Source organism: Desmodus rotundus, chromosome 10 (assembly GCF_022682495.2).
Source record: "Desmodus rotundus isolate HL8 chromosome 10, HLdesRot8A.1, whole genome shotgun sequence".
Lineage (NCBI taxonomy): Eukaryota > Metazoa > Chordata > Mammalia > Chiroptera > Phyllostomidae > Desmodus > Desmodus rotundus.
In genome coordinates, this window is record NC_071396.1 from 75130108 (window position 1) to 75154942 (window position 24835).

General features: G+C 36.5%; 1 protein-coding gene and 1 non-coding gene across 2 annotated transcripts in view; one reads left to right on the plus strand and one right to left on the minus strand.

Annotated features, from left to right (window-relative positions):
- MIB1 (MIB E3 ubiquitin protein ligase 1) overlaps positions 1-24835 on the plus strand; it is a 120558-nt gene that overhangs the window by 22624 nt on the left and 73099 nt on the right. Inside the window, exons 4-7 of the mRNA XM_024580196.4 lie at positions 9813-9917; positions 12092-12158; positions 13483-13687; positions 21421-21604. Of these exons, the coding sequence (XP_024435964.2) occupies positions 9813-9917; positions 12092-12158; positions 13483-13687; positions 21421-21604 (561 nt within the window). The remainder of the gene's footprint in view (positions 1-9812; positions 9918-12091; positions 12159-13482; positions 13688-21420; positions 21605-24835) is intronic.
- Positions 21686-21748, minus strand: LOC112323089 (U7 small nuclear RNA). Its single transcript, XR_002976717.1, has one exon. It is a non-coding gene; the product is annotated as a U7 small nuclear RNA (small nuclear RNA).

Below are 24835 nucleotides of genomic sequence, written 5' to 3' on the forward strand. Positions count from 1 at the left end.
ACATCCCCATGACTATTCTGTAACTTCAAGTTTGTGCTTCTTAATCCCTTCACCTTTTACACCCATTTCCCCAACCCCCTCCCATCTGGCAACCGTTAAAATGTTCTCTGTATCTCTTTTGCTTGTTCGTTTATTTTGCTCTTTAATTTTTTTTTTTAATCCTCACCCAAGGGTATGTTCATTGATTTTTAGAGAGAGAGGAAGGGGCAGAGAGAGAGAAACGTTGATGTGAGAGAGGGTCATTGATCGATTGCCTCCCATAGGGGCCCCTCCTGGGGATCCAACCCACAACCTTTTTTGGTGCATGGGATGATGCTCCAACAAACCGAGCCACCTGGCCAGGACTACTTTGCTTTTTAGATTCCACATATAAGTGAATTTGTCTACCTCTGTCTGACTTATTTCACTCAGCATAACACCTCTGTATTCATCTATGTTGTTGCACATGGCAAGATTTCATTCTTTTTTATGGTTGAGTCATATTCCATTATATATATGTACCACTCTCTCTTTTTTTTTTAAGATTGTATTTATTTATTTTTAGACAGAGGGGAAGGGAGGGAGAAGGGGAGAGAAACATCAGTGTGTAGTTGCCTCTTGCACGACCCGCACCAGGGACCTGGCCTGCAGCCCAAGCATGTTCCCGGACTGGGAATCAAACTGGCCATCCTTTGGTTTGCAGGCTGGTGCTCAATCCACTGAGCCACACCAGCCAGGGCTATCTCTTGTTATATAGCTTTTAGTTTAAAGTCTATTTTGTCTGGTGTAAGTTTTGCTACTGTAGTTTCTGTGTATTTGTTTCCATTCCCATAAAATACCTTTTTCCATCCCTTTGTTTTTAGTCTCTGTGTGTGTGTTTCGACCTGAAGTCAGTCTCTTGTAGACAGTGTATTTAAGGGTCTTGTTTTGTAATCCATTCAGCCACTGTATGTCTTTTGATTGGAACATTTAATCTGTTTGCATCTAAAGTAATTGTTGATAGAGATGTATTTATTGCCATTTTATTGTCTATATTTTAGACCATTTTTTCCTTTTGTAAAGAAAGATCCTTTGACATTTCTTGTAATATTGGTTTGGTGGTGATAAACTCCTTTAGCATTTTCTTGTCTGGGAAGTTATTTTTCTGTCTTTTGATTCTAAAGGATAAGTTTGCTGGGTAGAGTGATCTTGGTCATAGTCCTTGATTTTTATCACTTTGAATATTTCTTGCCAGTCCCTTCTGGCCTGCAAAGTTTCTATTGAGAAATCAGCTGATGGTCGTATGGAAGCTCCCTTGTAGGAAACTAACTGCTTTTCCTTTCTCTTGCTGCTTTTAATATTCTCTCTTTGTATTTAACCTTTTACATTTTAATTATGATGTGCCTTGGTGTGGTTCTCTTTCAGGTAATCTTGTTTGGGACTCTCTACTTCTTCACTAGGTTAAGGAAGTTTTCTGTCATTTTTTTAAAGTAGGTTTTCAATTTCTTGCTTGCTCTCTTCTTCTTCTGGCACTGCCATGATGCAAACATTGGTATGCTTGAACTTGTCCCAGAGGCTCTTGACACTATCCTCATTATGTTGGGTTCTTTTTGCTGTTCTGATAGGCTGCTTTTTGCTTCTCGGTGTCATGTACTGTATTGTTGATTTCCTGTGAATTATTTTTCAATTCACTTAATGTATTCTTCATTTTTGACTGGTTCTTTTTTGTTTTCTAGTTTCATTTTTATGTTTTATATCTCTATGTAGACGTTTTCACTAAGTTCATCTACTCTTCCCCTGAGTTAACTGAGCTTCCTTAACAACCAATGTTTTGAACTCTTCATCTAATGGATTGGTTGTCTCCATTTTGTTTAGTTCTTTCTCTAGAGTTTTCTGTTCTTTCATTTGGGACATGTTTCTTTGTCCCCTCATTTTGTCAGCCTCTCTGTGTTTCTTTCTATGTATCAGGTGGAGTCATTTGGGACATGTTTCTTTGTCCCCTCATTTTGTCAGCCTTTCTATGTTTCTTTCTATGTATTAGGTGGAGCTGTTATGTCTCCAGGGCTTGGTAGAGTTATATTACATACTGGTGTCTCTGTAGGGTCCAGTGGCACAGCTTCCCTGGTCACCTCAGCTGGGCACTCCAAGTGTGCCCTCCACCCCCACGTGGGTTGTGTACATCTTTCTGTTGTACTTGAGCCTTGTTGGCACCTCAGTGGGAGGGATTTACCCTTAGGCTGGTCAGCTGCAGGGACTCACTGTGGCCACCATTGAGAATCACCTTTGCAGGGGTTGATCCATGGAGCAGAACTTACTTCAGTGGGGCTCTGGTACCCACTGAGTCTGCCCCTTGAGTGTGTTGCTTGTGGAGGTGGTTGGGTGTTGCTTTGATGTGGTCCGTCCACTGGGAGCACTGGGGGCCTCCTGAGGGGCAGCCCAAGGTCAGCTGCTACCTGTGTTCAGTGCGGGGCCAACGAGCACAATCTGCAAAGTGATCTGCAGATGGCTGCTACTTGTGCTGGGCTTGGAGGTACCCAGGAGAGGCCAAGCTGTGAAACAAGGGTGATTGCCACTGGTGTCAGGCCTGGGGCCACTTAGTCAGCAGTATAGGGCAAGCTGAGGCCGATCCTACTTGTTTGAGAGGTTTTAGGCAAGTCTAAAGCATGAGCAAAGACAGGCCCTTTGTATGGGAAAGCCACTAGAAATGCTTGGGTGGGCCCGCAGTTGGGTGGGGCAGGGACCCAGGGAATCACCAGGGCAGGGTGAACAGTGTTAGCTAGGTTGATGGAGACTCAGGTAAGGCACCTGCCAGCCAGCTCTGTGTGGGGAAGGCTTAGCAAAGGAGGAATGGCATCTGCCAGAGCTTCTTTTGGGGAGAAAGCTACCACTCCAGCCCTTGCTGTGATGTCAGACAATTCAGTTTCTAGCCATATGTCCCTGTGCCATTTGAGCTGCTTCCCCAGCACTGGAGCTTATTAGAGTGAGTGAGTCTGAGTAGTTCTTTGTGCGTGCAGAATTCTGTGGGCCCTTTACACTGCGGAGTTTGTGGCTGATCTGAAATATACACACTCTTTTCTTAAATATTTTTACATATATTGGGTGCAGAGGTTCAAGGTCATGAATAGCTGTGCGTTTGTATGAAACTAATGTCAAGCCATACGTTTAAGCTGTCAGTTATAACATGTGTTTTGTAAGGGTGTATCATATTCAATAGTAAAGTGTATCTGAGAGATACTGTGAACTCTAAAATCATTGTTAGTGTAGTTTTTATTTCTTAATTATATTTTATTGATTATTCTATTAAGAGTTGTTTCGATTTTTGCCCCTTTGCCTCCTTCCAACAACACCCCACTCCCTTAGGCAATCCCCACACCGTTGTTCATGTCCATGGGTCATGTGTGTAAGTTTTGGCTACTCCATTTCCTTTACTGTACCTTACAACCCCATGGCTATTCTATAACCACCTATTTGTACTTCTTTATCCCCTTAACCCTTCACTCATTACCCTATGCCCCCATCCCATCTGGCAATATTCAGAACACTCTCTGTATCTATGATTCTGTCTCTGTTCTTCTTGTTTGTTTAGTTTGCTTTTTAGATTCAATTGTTGATAGGTATGTATTTATTGCCATTATTACTGTTCATATTTTTGATTTTTTCCTCAAATAACTCCCTTTAACATTTCATATAACAATATAACAATGGTTTGGTGATGGTGAACTCCTTTAGTTTTTTCTTGTCTGGGAAGCTCTTTATCTGCCCTTTGATTCACAATGACAACATTGCTGGGTAGAGCAATCTTGGCTATAAATCCCTGCTTTTCCTGACTTTGAGTATTTCTTGCCAATCCCTTCTAGCCTGCAAAGTTTCTTTTGAGAAATCAGCTGACAGTCTTATGGGAACTCTCCTGTAGGTAACTAACTTCTTTTCTGTTGCTGCTTTTAAGATTCTCTCTTTATCTTTAACCTTTGGCATTTTAATTATGATGTATCTTGGAGTGGACCTCTTTGCATCCATCTTGTTTGGGACTCTGTGCTTCCTGGACTTACATGTCTATTTCCTTGACCATTTCAGGGACGTTTCCTTTCATTATTTTTTCAAGTGGATTTCCAATTTCTTGCTCCTCCTCTTCTCCTCCTGGCAGCCCTATGAGGTGAACGTTGGACCTCTTAAAGTTGTCCCAGAGGCTGCTTTCACTGTCTCGTTTTGAATTCTTTTTTCTTGTTGTTCTGTTTGGTTTTTGCTTCCATATGTTTTAAATCATTGATCTGATTATCAGCTTCATCCACTCTACGGTTGTTTCCCTCTATATTGTTCTTTATTTCAATTAGTGTATCCTTCATTTCTGACTGGATTTTTTTTATGCTGCTGATGTCCTCACTAAGTTCCTTGAGCAGCTGTATAAACAGTGTTTTGAACTCTGCATCTGACAGATTGCTTATCTCCATTTCGTTTAGCTCTGTTTCTGGAGTTTTGATCTGTTTTTTCATTTGGGCCATGTTTCTTTCTTTTCATTTTGGCAGCCTCCCTGTGTTTTTTTCTATGTATTAGGTAGAGCTGCCAGGACTCCCTGTCTTGGTTTCATGGCCTAATGTAGTAGGTGTCTTGTAGGGTCCAGTGGCACAGCCTTCACTATCACACAGTGGGTACTTGAGGTGCACCCCTTGTGTGGCCTCCGTATACTCTCCACTTGTAGTTGAGTCTTGATTGCTTTCGGCAGGTCAGTGGGAAGGATTTACCCAAGCCAGTCAGCTACAAGGATGGGCTGTGGCCAATGACCACCAACCTCCAACCTCCTTGGAGCGTCAGCTGTACAGGAGCAGAGTGGTGTTGCTCTGATGTGGTCTGTGGCTCTTCACTGGGTGCCTAGGCTCTGGGGTTTCCTGGGTGGTGCAGGCCAAGATCAGCCGCCACCTGTGTTTTTCCAGGGCCACCCTACCTGAGCTATAAGGCAATCTGAGATGGCTGCTACTTGTTCTGGACTTGGAGATTCCTACACAAAGCCTAGCTGTGAATGTAGGCTGGCTTCTGCTAGTATTGGGTTTGGGGCCACTTAGCAAGAGGTATGGGGGCTAAGGGCTCACTGAGGCCAGCTATTGCTCATTTGAAAGGATTGAGGAAGTTGTGAAACATGAGCCAAGACCAGCCATTCATATGGAAAAGCAGCTTGGGTGGGCCCATAAGTTGTGTGGGAGGGAGTCTCAGGGGATCTCCACTGTGGGGCAAACAGTGTTAGCCAGATTGATGGAGTCTGAGATACGCACCTGCCTGTTGGAACTATGACTTTCGGGGGAGGGCTCAGAAAAGGGACAGTGGCCTCTGTTCCCCTTTCATTCTTGGAAATTGAGGGTCCTTCTGGGCTAGTCAGTGGGCAGGGTCATTACTGAGTCCTGGGAAATGCAGGACTCACCACAGGACATCAGGCAAGGCAGAAATATGACCCAAATGCTCGGCTTTGGGCAGGAATATGGTCAGAGGGGATGGGTCACTATGTATTTTTTTGCTTGTAGGCTGACCATGGTCTACATCAAAGTTTTAGGAGCAGAATATTCTGTGGGGTGAGTCGAGCGACCTCAGCTGATCTTAGGGGGCAGGGCATGGGAGGGGGGATAGAGAGGAGAGTAGGAACTTCACCAATGAGGTAGTCCAACAAGCCAAGTATACTTGAGAATTTGGGACAGGTTCACTGAGCAGTGTCCTCAGGTCATTGAAATGGAACAATGACAGTGGGGACCTTGCTGATAAGAGCCTTCAACATGTCTGGCCTGTAAATCACATGGCTGCGGTTTGGACAGATCACTTTTGATGCCTGGTGAACCAGGAGTCATCCTGGAAACTCCCTGTTTTGGATGCCTTTGTCTCTTTCCTGGCTGGATCTCATGTTTTTGTATCCTATTACATAATCTTAGCTTATCTCTTACCTTTGGTAGAGAACACAATTTAGTAACTTATTTTGAAAGAGTGCATGAGAAGTAAATTTTTAATATTCTCATTCTAAAAAATTTTTAACTTTATATTTTTCCCACACTTAAATTATATGGTCAGAGGGTTGAAATTTTTCATCAGTCTTTGAAAGCAGCTTTTTAAAGTCTGAAGCCACATACATGGAACTTTCTGGGTTTTTTGTTATATTGGCTTTCTTTTGGGAGATAAAAAGTAGGCATTCTTGAATCTTTGAGTCATCAGTATTACATCTTTGGTTTGTTACAATTTAGTACATATTGCATTTTAAGAAGAAAATGAGTAAAAATAAATAATCTTGCACACATGACTCTGGGTGAGGGAATTTAATACAATATAATAGTAAATCTTCAGGGTAATATACAAGGTCTGTCCAGAAGGTACCTAGCCATGTAATATGAAAATAGAGACATTTATTGAAGAAGATACAAGATACAGGAAACACTGTACATAGGACAATGACGCCTCAGTCCCCTTCAAAGTAGGCACCTTGGGACCTCATATAGTTTTCCCAATCACTGTCAGCTGCCCTTTCGTATTTTCCTGAATCTCATCCATGATCTGAAATCTCTTCCCTTTCAAAAGTGATTTTAGTTTTGGGAAAAGCCAGAAGTTGCAGGGCACCAAATCTGGGCTGTGGTGGGGGCTGAGTCACCTGGGTGATTTGATGTTTCGCAGAAAAACTCTGCACGAGACGTGATGCGTGAGTGGGTGTGTTGTGATGAATCTGCCAGTCACCAGTTGCCTGTAGCTGTGGCCTTCTGAATCATCCAAATAGTTTCTGTGGAGGAATGTTCAAGCATAATGCAACATTTGATGCAGATTTGTTGCTTTACTCAGTTATTTTGAATGTGATAGCCACACAGTACACAGGCTCATGCAACAGCATTTACTGCCCTCATGGACTAGTATGGTGAAGTCATCATTGTTCTTGCACGCACATTCCAGTCCACTCTCCTTGGCAGCCAGGTTACATCAGTGTTGCGCAAATTGTTCTTTTTACATTAAGAAGGGCTGGAATTCTTCTGGGTAGACCTTGTATTTTTAAGCACATTATGAGATCAAGCATAGTTTTAATTGTCTGACTTTTTTGGATGTGCATGTGAATGAAGAAAGTTTTTAAGTCCCCCCTTTCCCTTCAATGCCGGCTCCTGTGTCCCAATCCCTTGGTGTAACCAGTGTGAATAGTGTATTTTCTCTCCTTTTTTTTCTTTTTTTGAGATTCAAGTTTCCCATCCTACCCTCATTCCTACATGTGCTCAACAATAAGGCTAGTATGAGCTATATTAAGAGGTACTGTATTTTTCTGTGTATAATGTGAAGTTTTTCCCCAAAGTTTTAAGGGAAAAATAAGAATGTGCATTATACATAGGTATAATGATTACATACCATGGGTATAATGATGGGTATAACAATATGGTATGTAATGCATAGAAAAACGTGGGTGTGCATTATACATGGGAGCACATTATACACGGAAAAATATGATATATACCAACCCAGGCTGTTGTTGCAATACTCACACAAACTATGGCTCACCATTTACTTGTACCATGATTTGCATGGTGATAACTGTTCACACACAAAAATGACCATGTTAAGTGTGGGCTTTGACAAACATATTGTAAAGACATCATGTAAGTGTGTAGTGTTCTTAAAGGGTTTCTTAAGTTACCACCACCTACGTTAGTATTTTAAGACTTTTACTCATTTTACAAATGCTTTTGAACATGTGTCAAGTGTTTCATGTAGGTACAGTAGATATATTTCTTTTCAAAAAAACTTTATTATGGAAAATTTCAAACATACACCAGAGTAGGAAAAAACAGTATGATGAATTCCCATGCACCTATCCCCTGATGGAGCAGAAAGGAAGACTCATGGACAGGCACAACAGTGTGGTGATTGTGGAGGAGGGTGGGGGGTGTAAGGGGGACAAATGTGAATGGAAAAAATACAATAATGTAAATTTAAAAATAAAATAAATTTAAAAATTATCAACATTTAAAAAATGCCATTTGTTTTTTAAGAAACCAGGTTCTTTGGATTGGCTGATTGATTCTTTATATTATTTTTAAACTTATTCTTCTAACCCTTGTATTCTTATAAACTCGTTGTTAGATGTACACTTGTTTAGATTCAGGTTCAGTTTTATTTTGGCAAGAGTACCTCATAAGTGGTGCTGTGTATTTTATATTGCATCACATCAGGAATCATATAAAGTCTGATTATCCTGTTATTAATGATATTAAGATTTAAGGTGATCAATGGATGCAGCTGTTGTCAATTTGATTGTTTATAGAGTTTCTCAGGAACATTTTACATAATGGTTAGAGCAACAACTCTGCACACATTTCTTAACCCAAATTCAAAGCATAAAATTGATGGTAGTTATTTCCTTATATCTTCCACATTATTTCCTCCTCAGTAATCAAATCTTATTATCAAATGAAGGAATTTTCTTTATTCCTTCATTAGTTTGACTAATGAACTTGTGTTTAGCCCAGGTAATTTGAAAGTTAGGGTACATTTGATTTAAACAAAATTTGTAGCCTTTGCATTTTAGTCAAATGCTTTTTTGTTCTCCTTATAAAAACTTAATTTCCATTGCATTGTTTCAACCAAATGAAGTGGAGTGTGACTGTATTAGAACCAGAAGGAATTTTTTACTAAAGGTTGACTGTTTCACCTTAGAGTATTAGAAACTGTTGCTTTGTAAGGTTTTATAGTGGTTAGTTGTGAAAACCATAAAGCACAGGAAGGCAGTGATGGACTCTAAATTCGGGGTGGGAGTTACCTCTGTTGGGAAGCAGGAGGATGGGATTGATGGGAGGCATCCTGGACATTTGAAAAGTATTGGCAATATTCTTTTGCTTAAGCTGGTGTTAATTTAATTTTTTGTTCCTTAAACTTTACATATATTTTTATAATGTGTAATTTATTTCACAATTAAAAGAATAAGTGGACTTACTTAGTAACAATTTGAAGTATTTCTCAAATGTTTGATAAAATCTTAAACATAATTTTGCCGGTACAACAACGTCATAAAATGTGTAGCTTACAAAACAATATCTCTAATACAGGGCAAAAATGAAAGGGTTATTATATATCTTATTTGAAATAGTTTGTTTTTAAGGTCATTCCTAAAAAATTTATATTTATCCTGCATTCTAATATGAAAAATGGCTGATTATAAGTGTCAAGATGGAGAAAAAGAGTAAGTTGAACAAGTGCAATTTCCCATTCTTAGCTGTAGACTGGTTTACTTAAGGATACCCAAGTTTAGTGCTCATTCTGTATCATTTTTGTGTAGTTGACTCTTGTCCCTTAAGCAATAGTAACCCCAGTAATTTCTAATATCAAATAAGGTTATGAATCAGTCTGGTGCCATGTGGGGCCTTGAAATTGTGTCTGGGTTTCCATGGTGATTTAGCTTAGGTGGTGTGCTTTTGGGGGCAACTGAGGAAACTTCTGGGGAAACAAAATCACTCAGATCTTCTTGAACATTGCCATTGAGCCTTGTGCTTGTCATATTTTAGCTGACCAGAGAGCAGGTTAATCTTGAATCATCCTGGGTAGTTGGTCAAATATTTTGTATTGTGTATTAAATAGTGGGTTTAAAAGAAAATACTCATCTTGAAAGGAGCACTTTAAGAGTAAAAATTTAAAATTTTGTATTGAGTTATATATTTCCTGAAAATTATTATTGTAATCACTAAGCCTTCCAATTTAAAACAATTTAGTTATTTATTAGAAGTGACATTTGGCAAATAAGTGCTTTTATCTTTTTATGTAAGATAACTTAAATGATTATTAAGACTTAAATTTAAGCTAAAGAACTAACCCCATCCCTCCCCTTTTAAAAAAATTCTCTTCTCAAAAAATTCCCTTAGGTAACAGAAATCCAAGACTGGAGTGCGTCAAGCCCACATAGTGCAGCATACGTTCTCTGGGATAATGGTGCTAAGAACCTTTACAGAGTTGGTTTTGAGGGCATGGTAAGTAGTAAGAACCACAAAAGAAAATATTGGGTAGATGAAAGAAAGGAAATAATCGTATTCTTCTATTTTTTTTCCCCTTGTCATCTCTTTTTGTCAAAATACATCCCTCTGAATCATCATGAATATGCAATAGGAGAGGAATCTATAAATTGAAAATCTAATAAATTTTACATTTTTACTACATTTGTTTGAACTGGTTAATAGTCAATCTAAGAATCTAAGATATAGAACCATCTATAAGGCTGCTCCTTGGCATGGACATGGAAAATAGTATTACTATGAGATTTTTATGGTATATTTGTAGTCTAGGCTTTGGTGGCTGATGAAAGTATAAGTTACAGTAGGTGTTAAAATTATTTTTTTGTTTTTGAAAAATTATTTTGTTTTTGAAGGTTACTCTAAAGTTTGTTTTAATAATAAAGCATAATAGTAATTGTATAATTAATACATATACTCAGGTACCCATTTCATGTTTCTAAAATATAGAACAACTGCCTCTTCTTTCTTTTTTTAAATTACAGTTTTATTGACCATATTTCCGATGCTTTGCTTTACGGTTCCCATGACTATTTTGTAACTACTAATCTGTACTTCTCAATCCCTTCACCTTTTTGGCCCAGTCCCCTGATTCACCTTATTTTGAAGGAGATTTTTTTTCACTATTTCGAAAGTGTAGTGTTGACAATTGAAAATGATTGACCTAGAAACACTTATACTAAAATACTTAGGAGAATAATGGTAGTGTATTCGATTGGATTGCCCTATATTTCTGCATTCATGAATCATTGTTCAAATATTGACGTCAGCTATGTAATTGATAGAGTATAATTAAATATTGTATTAATGCCAACATATGTCTTTTTTATCCTTTCCATCTTGAATATATTTCTCATTCAAAGAATTCTTTAAATTTCATTTTTCTCCCAACTGTTTTATGCCCCTCATTAGGAGAGGAAAATATTCCATTGTTCCTTTGTCTTGATTTATTTTATTTACGTATAAAAGCCAGCCATGTGACACTAAATACATACTTTTACTTGCCAGTATTTATAATTGTATATAGCACTGAAGATCAGTTTTTCATTAGCTTCATGCCTGTCCATTTTTAAATTGTGGATTTTTGTAGGATTCCTACTTATTATTAACTTGCTTCAAATGAAGCTTTATGTGCTATATGCACTCGAGTACTTAATAAGTTTTATGGATGTATGTATAATATATATACATATATATATATACACACACTCATACTCTTTTTTAAGGCTGAGTAGTACTCCTTTGCATGGTTATGCAATTATTTATATATTGAGATTTCTGTTGATAGTTGTCTTTTTTTCTTGCAAGCAGTGTTTCAGCACGTATCCTTGTACATGTGTCTGCATGTGCATTTCCTTAGGATATATTACTAAAAGTAAATTTGCTGGGTTTGAATATTACACTAAAACAATTTGACCCCTGAGTGTTTTTGGCTAGGATTTACCTAATGTGATGCTCTAATGACAGAGGCGCTATAAAAGAGTTGGGTTGTCTTCCTCTCTCTTTCATGTGTATTTGTGTGTGTAAAGGAGATCCTTTCCTTAATAGAGTAAATACATACTAATCACCTATTAATGTCAGGTATTATTAGGTACTTTTAATGAAATCTACTTCTAAATTTTCACAGTAGCCTCCAAGGTTGCTCTTCTCAGTTCACATTTTCTCTACTTTTTCATGATATGACCACTGTCTTCTCATTCAGATACTTAAATAATTTGTTTTCTTATACAAACAAAGTTAACTAAGTCATGGTGAAGTAAGGACTAAAATTGATGTCAGCGGGAAAATTAACTGGACATGGAATCAAAAGACTGTTTTTGGTTCTGTATCAAAAAATTGTACAATGATCAAATGAGTTGAGTTCTTTTTTTAGTAAAAGTATCCTTAAAATTGAAGGTGTTATGTTCATTTTGAATACTAGGTATTTGTTACAGTTCCTTTTTTAGCATGTGTTTCTGAAAATATTATAAAGATCAGGTTTACAGTTTTTGAGGGGTGCTGTTGAAAGCCATGTTAACCTAGACCTACTCTTGACTTCTTTTGAGGGTATGTTCTGAATGAACACTTTTGCCTATTTTAGGTATTAAGCTATACTTGATGTTTTCAAGGGTGATTTTCATTTTTTTCCTTCTTAGTCTGATCTGAAGTGTGTTCAGGATGCCAAAGGAGGTTCTTTCTACAGAGATCACTGCCCTGTGCTGGGTGAGTTAGCAGACTCAAGCAAATTACTGAATAATGGGGTCAGAGTTCAAGGAATCACAAAATGTTTAACTTTTAAAAAATTAGTTACCATTAAAGCTATTTGAAGAGATACTGTTTTGGTTTTATTTTGCTTTTAAAGAATTTGTTCTTTTTTAAATGATTTACGTAGACACCAAGTTTTCATAGCTTTTGATTTGACATGCCATTTATGTCATAATATATTTGAAACTTTTGTCTGTTAACTGTAAACTTATGTGATTGACAAATTTTGTGTTAGATGTTACATCTCTTACATCATTGAGAATAAGGATCTGACAATTTAAGCTTATGAAATCCTTAGAATTTCTGTAAAAATGCCTTACGAATACAAGAACAGCCCCAAGATTAAGGTAATGTAATGAATAAAATTTCATATACTGTTAAAAAGGAACAAGAAAACCAAAACTATCTTCACTTTATAGATTCTTTATCGTTGCCATTATGAACATTTACCATATTCTTCTGATTAAGCCTTTAGTCTCCGAATGCTTTTCTTTCTCATATGAACTCTGTGTTCTTCTTTTCCAAATCATTGGATTTGTCTTTTTGCTAAAAAGTGCTCTTTCAGTCAAAAAGTGCTCTTCTCTTGCATATGATACCTTATTTTATTACAAAAGGAGAATGTAGAAGAAATACTATGTTTTTGCTGAGAGCATCCATTTTTCTTAGTATCAGAAACTTCCTTGTTTTGTGTCTTGCCTTCACCAGAAAAAGATAGAATCAACATACACATTTGGATCCCTCGTTGTAGTGTTTCATGGTCATGAATCCTTTATCCCAGAACAACCTTTGAAAATGATGTAGGGAATGGGCTTTGAAATCTTTCAAAATGCTCTTAAGGCAAGTATCACAAAAACGATGGCTAAAAAGTAGTACAAAGCACTTCAGAGAAGAAAGTAGTTCCAGGGCTCTTTTTCCTAAGCTTTAGTTAGTTATCATGGCTCTGATGCAGTGATAGCAAGTTATCCAGGCAGAAAAGTGAATATTTTCAACATCTAGAACTTTGCATTCTGATACATGGTTGCATAGTCTTTTATAGATTTTACTCCTGTTCAGTCATTATTATAAATCCTCTCATTATTTTAGTCTTTGAGCCTGGTGTTTGCTATTTATTTTTTTAAAGCTCTTTAGGTCTAGAATTTGATACATTATATTCTCAAAACATTTTAGATTATATGTTAACTGAAACTAAAAATATAGAGCTTGTTCTTGTTTAAAAATAATGTAGTTGCATATTGTTGCTGTGACTTTCCTTTACCATTGTCAATTCCCTCTGCAATTACAGGTGAGCAGAATGGCAACAGGAATCCTGGTGGGTTACAGATTGGTGACCTGGTAAATATAGATCTTGACCTAGAAATTGTACAGTCTCTGCAACACGGTCACGGAGGATGGACTGATGGCATGTTTGAGACTTTAACTACAACTGGAACTGTTTGTGGCATTGATGAAGATCATGATATTGTAGTACAGTATCCAAGTGGCAATAGGTTGGTGCTATTTCTTAATTTTCAGTAATGGCAAATAAAACTAGAGAAAAGAGCCGATACAACCAAAAGACTGTTAAAGGTAGCTCTCAGTGGGTAAAAATCCAGAATATGTTGGTAAGGTGGAGAGGAACAGATGGCAAGAAGTGTGTGTGTGTGTGTGCGCGTGTGTGAGAATTTATATGAATATCTTTATGTTGCAATGTTCTGTGACTTTTTTCCTTCAGAGAGCAGAATATATCATCAGTAGGTCCAAGTTTAGCAAAAAATTCTGTGTTCATAATTGACTGTATCAGTCTATCCTTAATGAGGAGGATAAAATTAAAACTCTTCTGGCCCATAGCGCCAGGGTTATTCTGGTAACACAGCTCTTCCTGCCATAGACACATACACACACACTAATCCTTATCAGCAACGTAGAATTGTATGTATTTCCACACTTCTTTTCCTTTGCACATACCATTCCCTTCATGCAGAGTACCCTTTCGTCCTTTACCTCCTCTTTTTCTGGGCTAACTCATCTGCATCCTATAAATACTGAGTTCATATAGTTTGGGAACCTCTCTCTTCTTCTGCCCTTCTCGTGTGTGCACACATTATTCATTATTAAAATGTTCATTGATTTGATTTCTAGGTTGTGAGTGTGTTAGAGATTGGGCCTGTGCCATTTATTTATTTATTTATTTTTAGAGGGGGAGAGAGGGAGAAAGACAGGGAGAGAAACATTGATGTGAGAGAGAAACATCGATTGGTTGCCTCTCATACAAGCCCTGACTAGGACTGAACCGACAACCAGGCACATGCCCTGACCAAGAATTGAACTGGTGATCTTCCACTTTGCGGGACGACACCCAACTAGCTGAGCCATATTGGTCCAGTTCCTGTGTCTTTTACCTATTTGCTCTTAAGGACCAAAATATGTCTAATATACTTGCATGTTTATGGTATTTTAAAGAAAAAGCAGTATTTAAATTGAATAATAATCCAACTTTATTACTGACATGTACATAAAGAAACTGTTTCTTTTATTCCTTTAAAATTTTTTTTTCAATTACAGTTCACATTCAATATAATTTTGTATTAGTTGTAGATATACAGCATAGTGGTTAGACAATCATATACGTTCCAAAGTGTTCCCCCTGATATTTCCAGTAGCCATCTGGCATCATACACAGTTATTACAGTATTATTGACTATATTTCCTATGCTGTACTTTACATCCCTGTGACTATTTTGTAACTACCAATCTGTACTTCTTAATCTCTTCACCATTTTCATCCAGTTAATCCTGAGGTTCTTTAGGGGAAGGGGTCATATAGAGAACAAGAAAAATTAACATTTAGTTGTTTACCAAAATACAGAATTAGCTCTGTGTTTAAATCTTATACACATGATCATGTCAAGAGATGCAGAAAAAGCATTTGACAAAATCTAACACCCTTTTATGATAAAAACTCTAGTAACTAGGAACAGAAGGGAACTTCTTTAGCCTGATAAAGGGCATCTATGAAAACCCCACAGGTGACATCATACTCAATGGTGAAAGACTAAGTGCTTTTCCCTTGAGATCAGGAACAAAACAAGATTGTCTCTTTTCCCCGCTTCTACTCAGAATTGTCCCAGAGAGTTCAGCTGGGACAGTTAGGCAGGAAAAGGAAATAAAGGAAGATGAGAAAGGAAGAAGTGAAATCATCTCTATTTACAGATGATATGATCTCGTTCATAGAAAAACCTAAGGAATCCACAAACTATTAGAACTAATAAATGAGTTTAGCAAAGTTGTAGAATATAAGATTAATAGAGAAAAATAATTTGTGTTTCTGTACATTAGCAATGAAGAGTCTGAAAATGAAATTAAGGAAACAATCCATTTATAATAGCATCACAAAAAATAAAATACTTAAGAATAAATTTAGCCTGAAAAAATACAAGACTTGTACACTGAAAACAACAAAACGCTGAAGGAATAAAAGAAGACCTAAAAAAGTGAAAGACATCTTATGTTTATAGATTGGAAGTTAATATTGTTTAGATGGTATATTAGTTTCTTAGGGTTACCATAACAAATTTCCACAAACTGGGTGGCTTAAAACAACAGAAACTTATTTTTTCACAATTCAGGAGATGAGAAGTCCAAAGTCAAGGTGTTGGCAAGATTAGGCTCTTTTGGGGGACTGGGAGGGAGAATCTGTTCCATGCCTTTTGCTTACCTTCTGGTGGTTGCTAGCAGTCTTAGTATTCTTTGGCTTTTGTAGACTCATCGCTTATTTCTCTGCCTCTGTCTTCACTGGCCTTCTCCCCTGTGAGTTGATATGTCACAGTGTCTTCACATGACCTTTTTTCCCCTGGGTACAAATTTTATTTTCGTATGCATTTGAAGTAGGGAAATCATTTGATACTGAGAGCCACATAAATAATCCTTCAGCCCACTATTTTATTTTCCTTAAGCAAACATTTATAGCTTAAGCATCTATGAGGAGAGAGTCTTGAGAAAACATAGAAGGAAATTAATTGAGCTCCTAGAAATTCTAAAGTTTTTTACATAGAAAATAATCAAAAGTTATTTTTACATGACTTCTTATAAGGACAGTAGTCATTGGATGTAGGGACCACCCTAATTTAGTATGGCCTCATTTTAACTTGATTACATCTGTAATATCCTATTTCTAAATACGGTCACTTTTAGGAAACATCAGGGATTAGGATGTTAGCATATCTTTTGGGGGGGCATAATTCAATGTATAACAGACGGCAGTATTCCCCAAACCAATGAACAGAGTCAGTGCAATCCCTGTCAAAATCCTAGTGACCTTTTTACAGAAATTGGCAGGTGGATTCTAAAATTCATATGGAAATTCAAGGGTTCCAGAATAGCCAAAACAATTTGGAAGAAAAGAATAAAGTTTGGAGGACTCACACTTTTTGATTCCAAAATTCACCACAAAACTATAGTAGTCAAACAGTATATTACTGACATAAAGATAGATGTGGAGATTGATGGACTAGAATTGAGAGTTCAGAAATAAGCCCTTGCATTGAAGGTCAGTTGATTTTTGATAAGGGTGCAACACAGTTCAGTGAGGAAAGAATAGTCTGTTCAACAAATGATGCTGACAGTATATATACAAATAACAAATCATTTTATTGTACACTTGAAACAAATATAATGTTTAATGTCAATTATACATCAGTTTAGAAAAATATAAATAGAGTGACAATAAAGAGTAAACAGTGCTGAGTTAACCAGGTATCGGCATACAAAAGAATGAAACTGGACCTTTGCTACACACCGTGTAGAAATATGAGTCACAGATCTAAATGTAAGAGCTAAAACTATAACACTCATAGAACAAACCACATGTGTACATCTTCGTGACATTGGATTAGACAGTGGTTTCTTAGATACGCTTCTCAAAGCCGGAACAACCAAAGAAAAAGTGAATAAATTGTACTTCACCAAAATTAAAAACTTTTGTGTTTCAAAGGACACTGTCAAAAGAGAGCGAAAAGACAGCCTATGGAATGGGAGAAAATGTTTTCAAATCATATGGGTGATTAGGGACTTGTATCATATAAAAACCAAATAACCCAATTAAAAAATGGGCAAAGGATTGGAATAGACATTTTTCCAAAGAATATATAGGTATGACCAGTAAGCTCACTGTATTATCTGCCACGGCTGCCGTAGTAAAATCCCACTGACCGGGTGGCTTAAACAACAGAAATGTATTTTTTTTACAGCTCTGGAGACTGGAAGTATAAGATATAAGATCAAGGTGTGACAGGGAAGGGCTCTGGTGAGACTACGTGGCTTGTAGACAGTTGCCTTCTCAGTATGTCCTCACGTGGCCTTTTCTTTGTGTGTGAGATGCAGCGCCGCTGTCTGTCACTCCTCTTCTTGTGAGGTCTCCAGTCCCGTCAGATTAGAGCCTCACTTTTATGAACTCATTTAGCCCTTTTTTTTAAAGCAATAATAAATCATACCTCATTTAACCTTAATTATCTCCTTAAAGGTCCTGTCTCCAAATACGGTCACATTAGGAATTAGAGCTCAACATACGAATTTTGGAGGGACAATTCATTCTATACCCGTGAAAAGATGATCCACATTTTCATTAGGGGGATGCAATTCAGAACCACAAATGAGATAACCATTTCACATGCTAAAATGGTTAGAATTAAAAAGTCAGATAATGACAAGTGTTGGTGAGGTTGTAGAGAAATTAGCATCAACCCTCATACATTGATGCTGGGAATGTGACAGCTAGGAATGCTCGATGCTGTGGAAAGCAGTTTGGTAGTTCCTCAAAATGTGATATGTAGAGTTACCATATGATCCAGCAGGTCCACTCCTGGGTGTATACCCAGAAACTTGTCATGGATGTTTGTGGAAACATTATTCATAACAGCCTAAATGGGAAAATAACCCAAATGTCTGTCAGCTGGTGAATGGATAAACAAAATGTGCTATATTCATATAATGGGATATTGTATTTGGCCATAAAGAGGAATGGAATACTGACATACATTACTACATAGATAAATCTTGAAAACATCATGCTGAGTGAAAGAAGCCTGTTACAACAGGTCACATATTATATTAATTTATTTATGTAAAATGTCCAGAATAAGCAAATTCATCAAAACAAAGTATATTACTAGTAGTTAGAGGATGGGGGCTGGTGAATGTGGAGTGACAGATAATCATTATGGGGTATCTTTTTGCAGTAATGGAAATGAATTTAGATAGTGGTACTTGATTGTACAACTCTGTGGATATACTAAAAATCACCAAATTATACACTTTAAATGAGTATGGTATGTGAATTACACGTCGATAATGCTGTTAATAAAAAAAAAAGAAGGAAAAATTCTTAAGTTCAGATTAGCAGGTATTAACACATTTATATTAAATATTTTCTTGTTTAGAAATGTTAGGTTAACACAAATTAGGGTTATTGAAGAATTCTTTCTTGGTGAAAATTCTTTCTTGGTCAGTGCTGTTAACAATATTAATGACATTTAAGTTTTAGAAAATAATCTCTTTATTCCACAAAAATTTATTAATACTGTGTTAGGTCTTGGGATTAGTGGTAGGATTCAAAGACAATTAAGACATGGTCCCCTGCTTTGGAGGGGTTATCCCTTTTAGTTTGGATAGACAAAACCAAAAATAAGTATTAGAATATTTTAAGTCATTATGATAGCTGAGTATTCAGGGTATTTTGAAGTTACAAAATAGGAGTGATAATTTCAGCTGGGCAAATCATAGAAACACTTAAGAGAGAAAATTACATTGTGAATGTTTGGAAGATTGACTCAGTTTTCACCAAGATAGGGAATCACTGTAGGCAGAGGGAAAAACTTAAATAAATATTGCTGTGTTCAGGCACTGTAATAGATCTAGGAAGTTTTGTGATATTGAATGAGATAAAGGGTACTGTGATTGATAAGGCCAAAAAGAAAACTTTGTGTATCTGATTTTTATTCTTAATTGGTCAGAAGCACTTCTTTCTCTTTATGGTTTTTTTACAAAGCAAAATGTAATGGTTACAAGGAATTTAGTAAAAAAAAGTTTTTATATGTTGTGACCACTCATAATCTTTTATATGCTAATGACCATATTGTAAAAGCTTATTTGACTAGGGAAATTTTTTTTCCTTAGAGTGCCATGTGGGACTAGGAGAAATGTGTTACATGTATTGTGGTACAACTATTTGATGAAATATGTGTAATAAGTAGTCAATAAAATGGCGGTTATGAAAATGGTAACAGCATAGATAAATGCTTACATGTAGAAAAGAAGAAATCAGAATCCAAATTTGCTTTACTACAGTGATTACAATCATATAAAATAACCATGCATGACAAATTAAATCTAAATACTATTTTTATGCATGAGATTGGCAATGGCATGGGGAAGTGGTATACTCTTTGTAGATCAGTTTGGCTCTATCAGAATTGTAAACAAATGCATACTTTGGTTAGGTAATTCTTCCAGGATTCTGTAATAAAATACTGACCCCATGTGCACCAAGATATTCATAAAGTGATACCTAAGGTACATAAAGATGTACATAAAGTTCTTTTTAGTATTGTTCTTAACAGTGAAAATTTGGAAATAGTTTATTTAAATAGTAGTCAATACAATGGTTAAGTACATTAGTGTATATCCATGCTATAGAATACTCTGTAGCTGTTAAACTGAAACAAGTAGATCCATGTCCGTGACATTGAAAAATAAATATTCCAAGATTCATTCTCTGAGAAAGAAAGAAGCCACAGAGTTATATAATAATTACATTTATGGAAAAGAAAGCAACTCTTTCTACATTATAACTGTTGTTCAGCGTATTGACAGAAGATCTCCAAGGATACACAATGGAATATTAACAGTGGTTTCTAGTGGGGTGGGGAATGGTAATTCAGGTGTGTTTGTGAGAAATAGAACTGTCATTTGTGAATAAAAATTCCCAGTCTGAGGTGCAGAAAGAGGAGAAAGTTATTATTCAGGTGAATAGTTTGCAAACCTAGGAAATGCAGTTTCTAGTGGAAACCAAATGTGCTGTTTTTATAGAGAAAGTTCCTGCCCTGTTTTCTGTGAATTTTTATGCAGATGAGGAATCCAAATTGCAAAGTTCTGATTAGGCCACATGACATTGTCCTGATTGGTCAGAATTGTTTATTTATTTATTTTTTTAAAATTTATTTTTAGAGAGAGGAGAAGGGAGGGAGAAAGAGAGGAAGAGAAACATCAATGTGTGGTTGCCTCTCACATGGCCCCCACTGGGGACCTGGTCTGCAACCTAGGCATATGCCCTGACTAGGAATCAAACTGGCAACTCTTTGGTTCTCAGCCCAAGCTCAATCCACTGAGCTACACCAGCCAGGAGAATTGTTTATTCTGATTGGTCATTATGGGACAGCTCTGAGTGGTCAGTGTAGATGCAAATTATATAGCTGCACAATTCTGATTGGGTGTGGCAGGTCTCAGTCCAATGGTCAAAAAATGATACCAGGATCTCTCTTTTAAGAATTGACTCAAGATTCAGGAACACAGTACAGGAGACTGGCCCCTTTTTTTGTAGATTTTCCTTCAAATGCAGAGTGAGCGAGAGGCTGCTCTCAGCAATGGCTGCTAGACTTGGGCCCAGTTAACCCTGAGGAGTCTTTCTTGGCAGGTACATTGCTTCTCAAAGTTCACATACTTTACATGTTTCTGAAATGTTTTAATTTTTAACAGTGAGTGTATATCATTTTTAATTTTTATTTTTTTAACCCTTACCTGAGGATGCGTTTATTGATTTTAGAGAGAGAGAAAGGTGGGGAAAGAGGGAGAGAGAGACACGCACACATCAGTGTGAGAGAGAAACATCTGTTGGTTGCCTCCTGCATGCGCCCTGACCAGGAATCGAACCCGCAACCTTTTGGTGTATGGGATGACACTGAAACCAACTGAGCCACCTGGCTAGGGCTATAACAATTTTTTAAAAAGCAGAGGATAATAAATCTACACAGAAGTATATCATAGTAGGGTAGTGAGATTATGATGATTCTTTTTCTAAATTTGTATTTTAAAATTATGAAAGGAAATAATAAACAATTCAGGATGTAATTGAAAATGATTGCTTTACTTTTTTGATGTATTATAAAACTTTTTTCCCTTGCAGTGCTTAACAAAATATGTTATGTTAAAATTAAACTTACCCATTTTGAGTTGTGGCTCTGATCCTTAGGTGGACTTTCAATCCTGCCGTTCTCACTAAAGCAAACATTGTCCGAAGTGGAGATGCTGCTCAGGGTGCGGAAGGAGGCACCTCACAGTTTCAAGTGGGTGATCTTGTACAAGTTTGTTATGATCTGGAAAGAATTAAACTTCTGCAAAGAGGACATGGAGAATGGGCTGAAGCTATGCTCCCAGTAAGTATATATAAAATAGTTTCGGACTAGTAATTATACCATGCTTACGTAGGGTTTTTTTTTTGTTTGTTTGTTTTTTTGGTGGGTCTTCCAGTAAAGACAGGAGGACCTACCAGACAAATTCAAAAAGAGCTGTAAGCACTAGTTTTTTTAAGTACTTTAATTTTATAAACTAAATTAGCATAATCATTGTGCTTTTCATTGGTGGCCAGGCATACTTATGTGTTTTATTTTTTAATTTGATTAAATAAGCCAGGGAAGGTCCAAAAAAAGCTACAGTAAATATTTTTTGATAGAGCTATTAGTGGAGCATGTAAAGTAGGGTTAAGTCATTAATTGGGACTAAATACTATTATTGAAAATCAAAATATTAGTGAAGAAAGAGGGTAAAAGGAAGAACACCAGAATGACAAATTTCAATATTGTACATCGTAGGGAACCAATAGACAATATATTTATATTTTTTAAAGGAGAGGATATGGGTATGTATGTAAGGGTATTCATGTAAATATATCTATTCGGAAAATATATTGTGGTTTAATATAAAGCTTTTCTATAAACTTCATATTTAAAAGAGAAAAACTATAGATTTACCATAAAGTTAAAAAAGAATAAGTGTTTGTATATAAAAAAGGGAATATGATGTAGGGAACAGAGGTAGAAGGGAGACATATTTGAATATGTCTTGTTTTATAGATTTGATGTAAAACCATGTATTTTATACAATTTTAAAACAAAATTAAAAATGAAACTTCTAAAAGTGTAAAAATGAAACAAACCAAAATGTGTTTCCTGTTGACGTAGCCATACAGAAAGGAAGTTCCAACTGATTTTTAAGCCCACTAATTTGTCTTTGTATCCTTATAAGAGAAATATAGCCTATAGAACTACATAGAAAAAGAAATATTTAACAGTTTTCAGAAATCTAGTTGTTTGTGATAGTGTTGCTATGATTTTGAGATTATTGTTTATTTAATATGACAAAAAATGAGTAGTTACAGATAATTCTGATTCTTTTATCCCCACTGATCTTAAGAACCAGAATGATCAGAGTTGAAAAAGGAGATACAAATGTAATATATGAGAGATTATGTAAAAACCCTATACTTGCATTTATGTTTATCTTTTAAAGATTTTATTTATTTATTTTTTAGAGAGAGGGGATGGGAGGGAGATAGAGAAGGAGAGAAACATTGAACTGTGCCTCTTGTACATGCCCCGACTGGACTGGGGACTGAACCCATAACCTAGGCATGTACCCTGACTGGGAATCGAACTGGTAGCCTTTTGCTTTGTAGGACAGTGTCCAACCAACTGAGCCACACTGGTTAGGGCTGTTTTGTCTTTTAAAACAAAGTAAACCCCCCCCCCCCCCCAGCTTTGTATATGACAAGGCCTAGAAATAGTGACCATTCCAGTAACAACAACCAACATTATTGCCCAGATTATGGTCCTGGAATATCTTTTCCTTCTGTAAAGAACTAGAGATCTTTGGAGAAATGGCTAATTCTAGCTCTTTGTTAGGAAATGAACAAGATAAGCCTGATATCAGTTAGCAAGGAAGTTACCAGATATTTCTAGATCATGTTAGAAGTAATCAGGCAGCCAACTTGAAGGATGTCTTACAGAGACAGATGAAACTATTAAACTGTATCAATTAGAAAAATTCATATTATAAGAAATTACAGGACAAATTATCCTTTTTCTTTAACAAATAATTTCCAAAGGAAAAAAGAACTGTATACATTTTATTTGGAGTTTGATTGAAACAAACTAAAAGTAATTATTTATGAAGCAATTGGGAATTTGAACATTGACTGGTATTTTATGTATTATTGATAATTTTGAGTGGGTTGATAATAGTACTGGGTTATGTATTTTAAAAGAGTTTACATAATGAAATAATATAGGAGAGAATGGGTAGGGGAAAACGAGATTGGCCACGAGCTGATAATTGTTAAATCTGGTTGATGAGTACATAAAGAGTCAATATACTATTGTCTACTTTTCTGTGTTTGAGATTTTCCATAATGATCAATTAAGGAGGAAAAGAAAGAATGCAGCTTCAATTAAGGAGGAAAAAATAGAATGCAGCTTCATAGAGTTTGAGATGGTGGTGGAAAATTCCTGACGAGAAGTGAAAACGTCTAATGAGAAGTTAAAATTGGGGTGCTGGGGGGTGAACTTCAAGGCATGGCTAGAGAAGTATATTTTCAAGTCTTTTGAGATAAGATGATATTTGTCAATGGGGATTAAAGATTCAAGAAAGAAGAGTAAAAAAACAAAAGAATAAATTTTGGGAGAATGAACAGATTTAGAGATCTGAAGAAGGAAAAGGAGCCCGTGAGTGTAGAAAGGGGAGAAACAGACAGATTAGACTGTCATCCAGAAATTTAAGGGAACAGTTTCACGAAGTTGGGGTCAGATGCTATAGAGAGGTCAAAAAAGAAAAGTCAAGGGCAGTTTCTTCTCTGTGTTAGGAAGTGGTCAGATAATATTACTATTCAGTTTTCTGGTATTGTTATTTGCTGTTCTATTGTGTTTAAGGGAATGAATATTGAAACTGAGTTTGAAATGGGGTAAATACTAGCACTTACTTTCAGGGTTATGGTATTAGGTAGGTCAATACAAAGTTCTTAGAACCACTGTGCTAAACGGCATACCAGTATGCCAGAAGAATTTTTAAAACATTCAATTTCTGACTATTTAGAGGGGCACTGACCATTTTTCCCTTAGATTGTCAAATAAAAAAAAATGACAACAGCCAACACCACAATAACTGTTCAGTGCGAATGCCTTGTCTTGAACCATAAATATATAAATCATATAATAGAGTTGCATCTTATGGGTCATGTCGCATAATAATGTTGCGTCTGATTGGTTAGTTATTGGTACCAGAAATTTTTATTTAGAAGTATAGGCACCTGATTTTTTAAAATGTCACTTTGGAACAAAAAGGGTAGGTAATTATTATTTTTTCTAAATCAATCACAATTACACCTTTTTTTTTTTGTCAGATCAGTGAAAAATAGAACATAGTTTTTGGTGTGCTGCAGAATTTTAATAATTAGTTAATATGTGCCATGAAATGAAAAAGGTTGAAAATCACTGTTTTAGAACATTAGAACAGCCCTGCCTGGTGTGGCTGTCAGTTGGAAGTTGTCCCGTAAACTGAAGGTTGCCGGTTTGATTCCTGGTCAGGGCACATGCCTAGGTTGCAGGTTTGGTCTC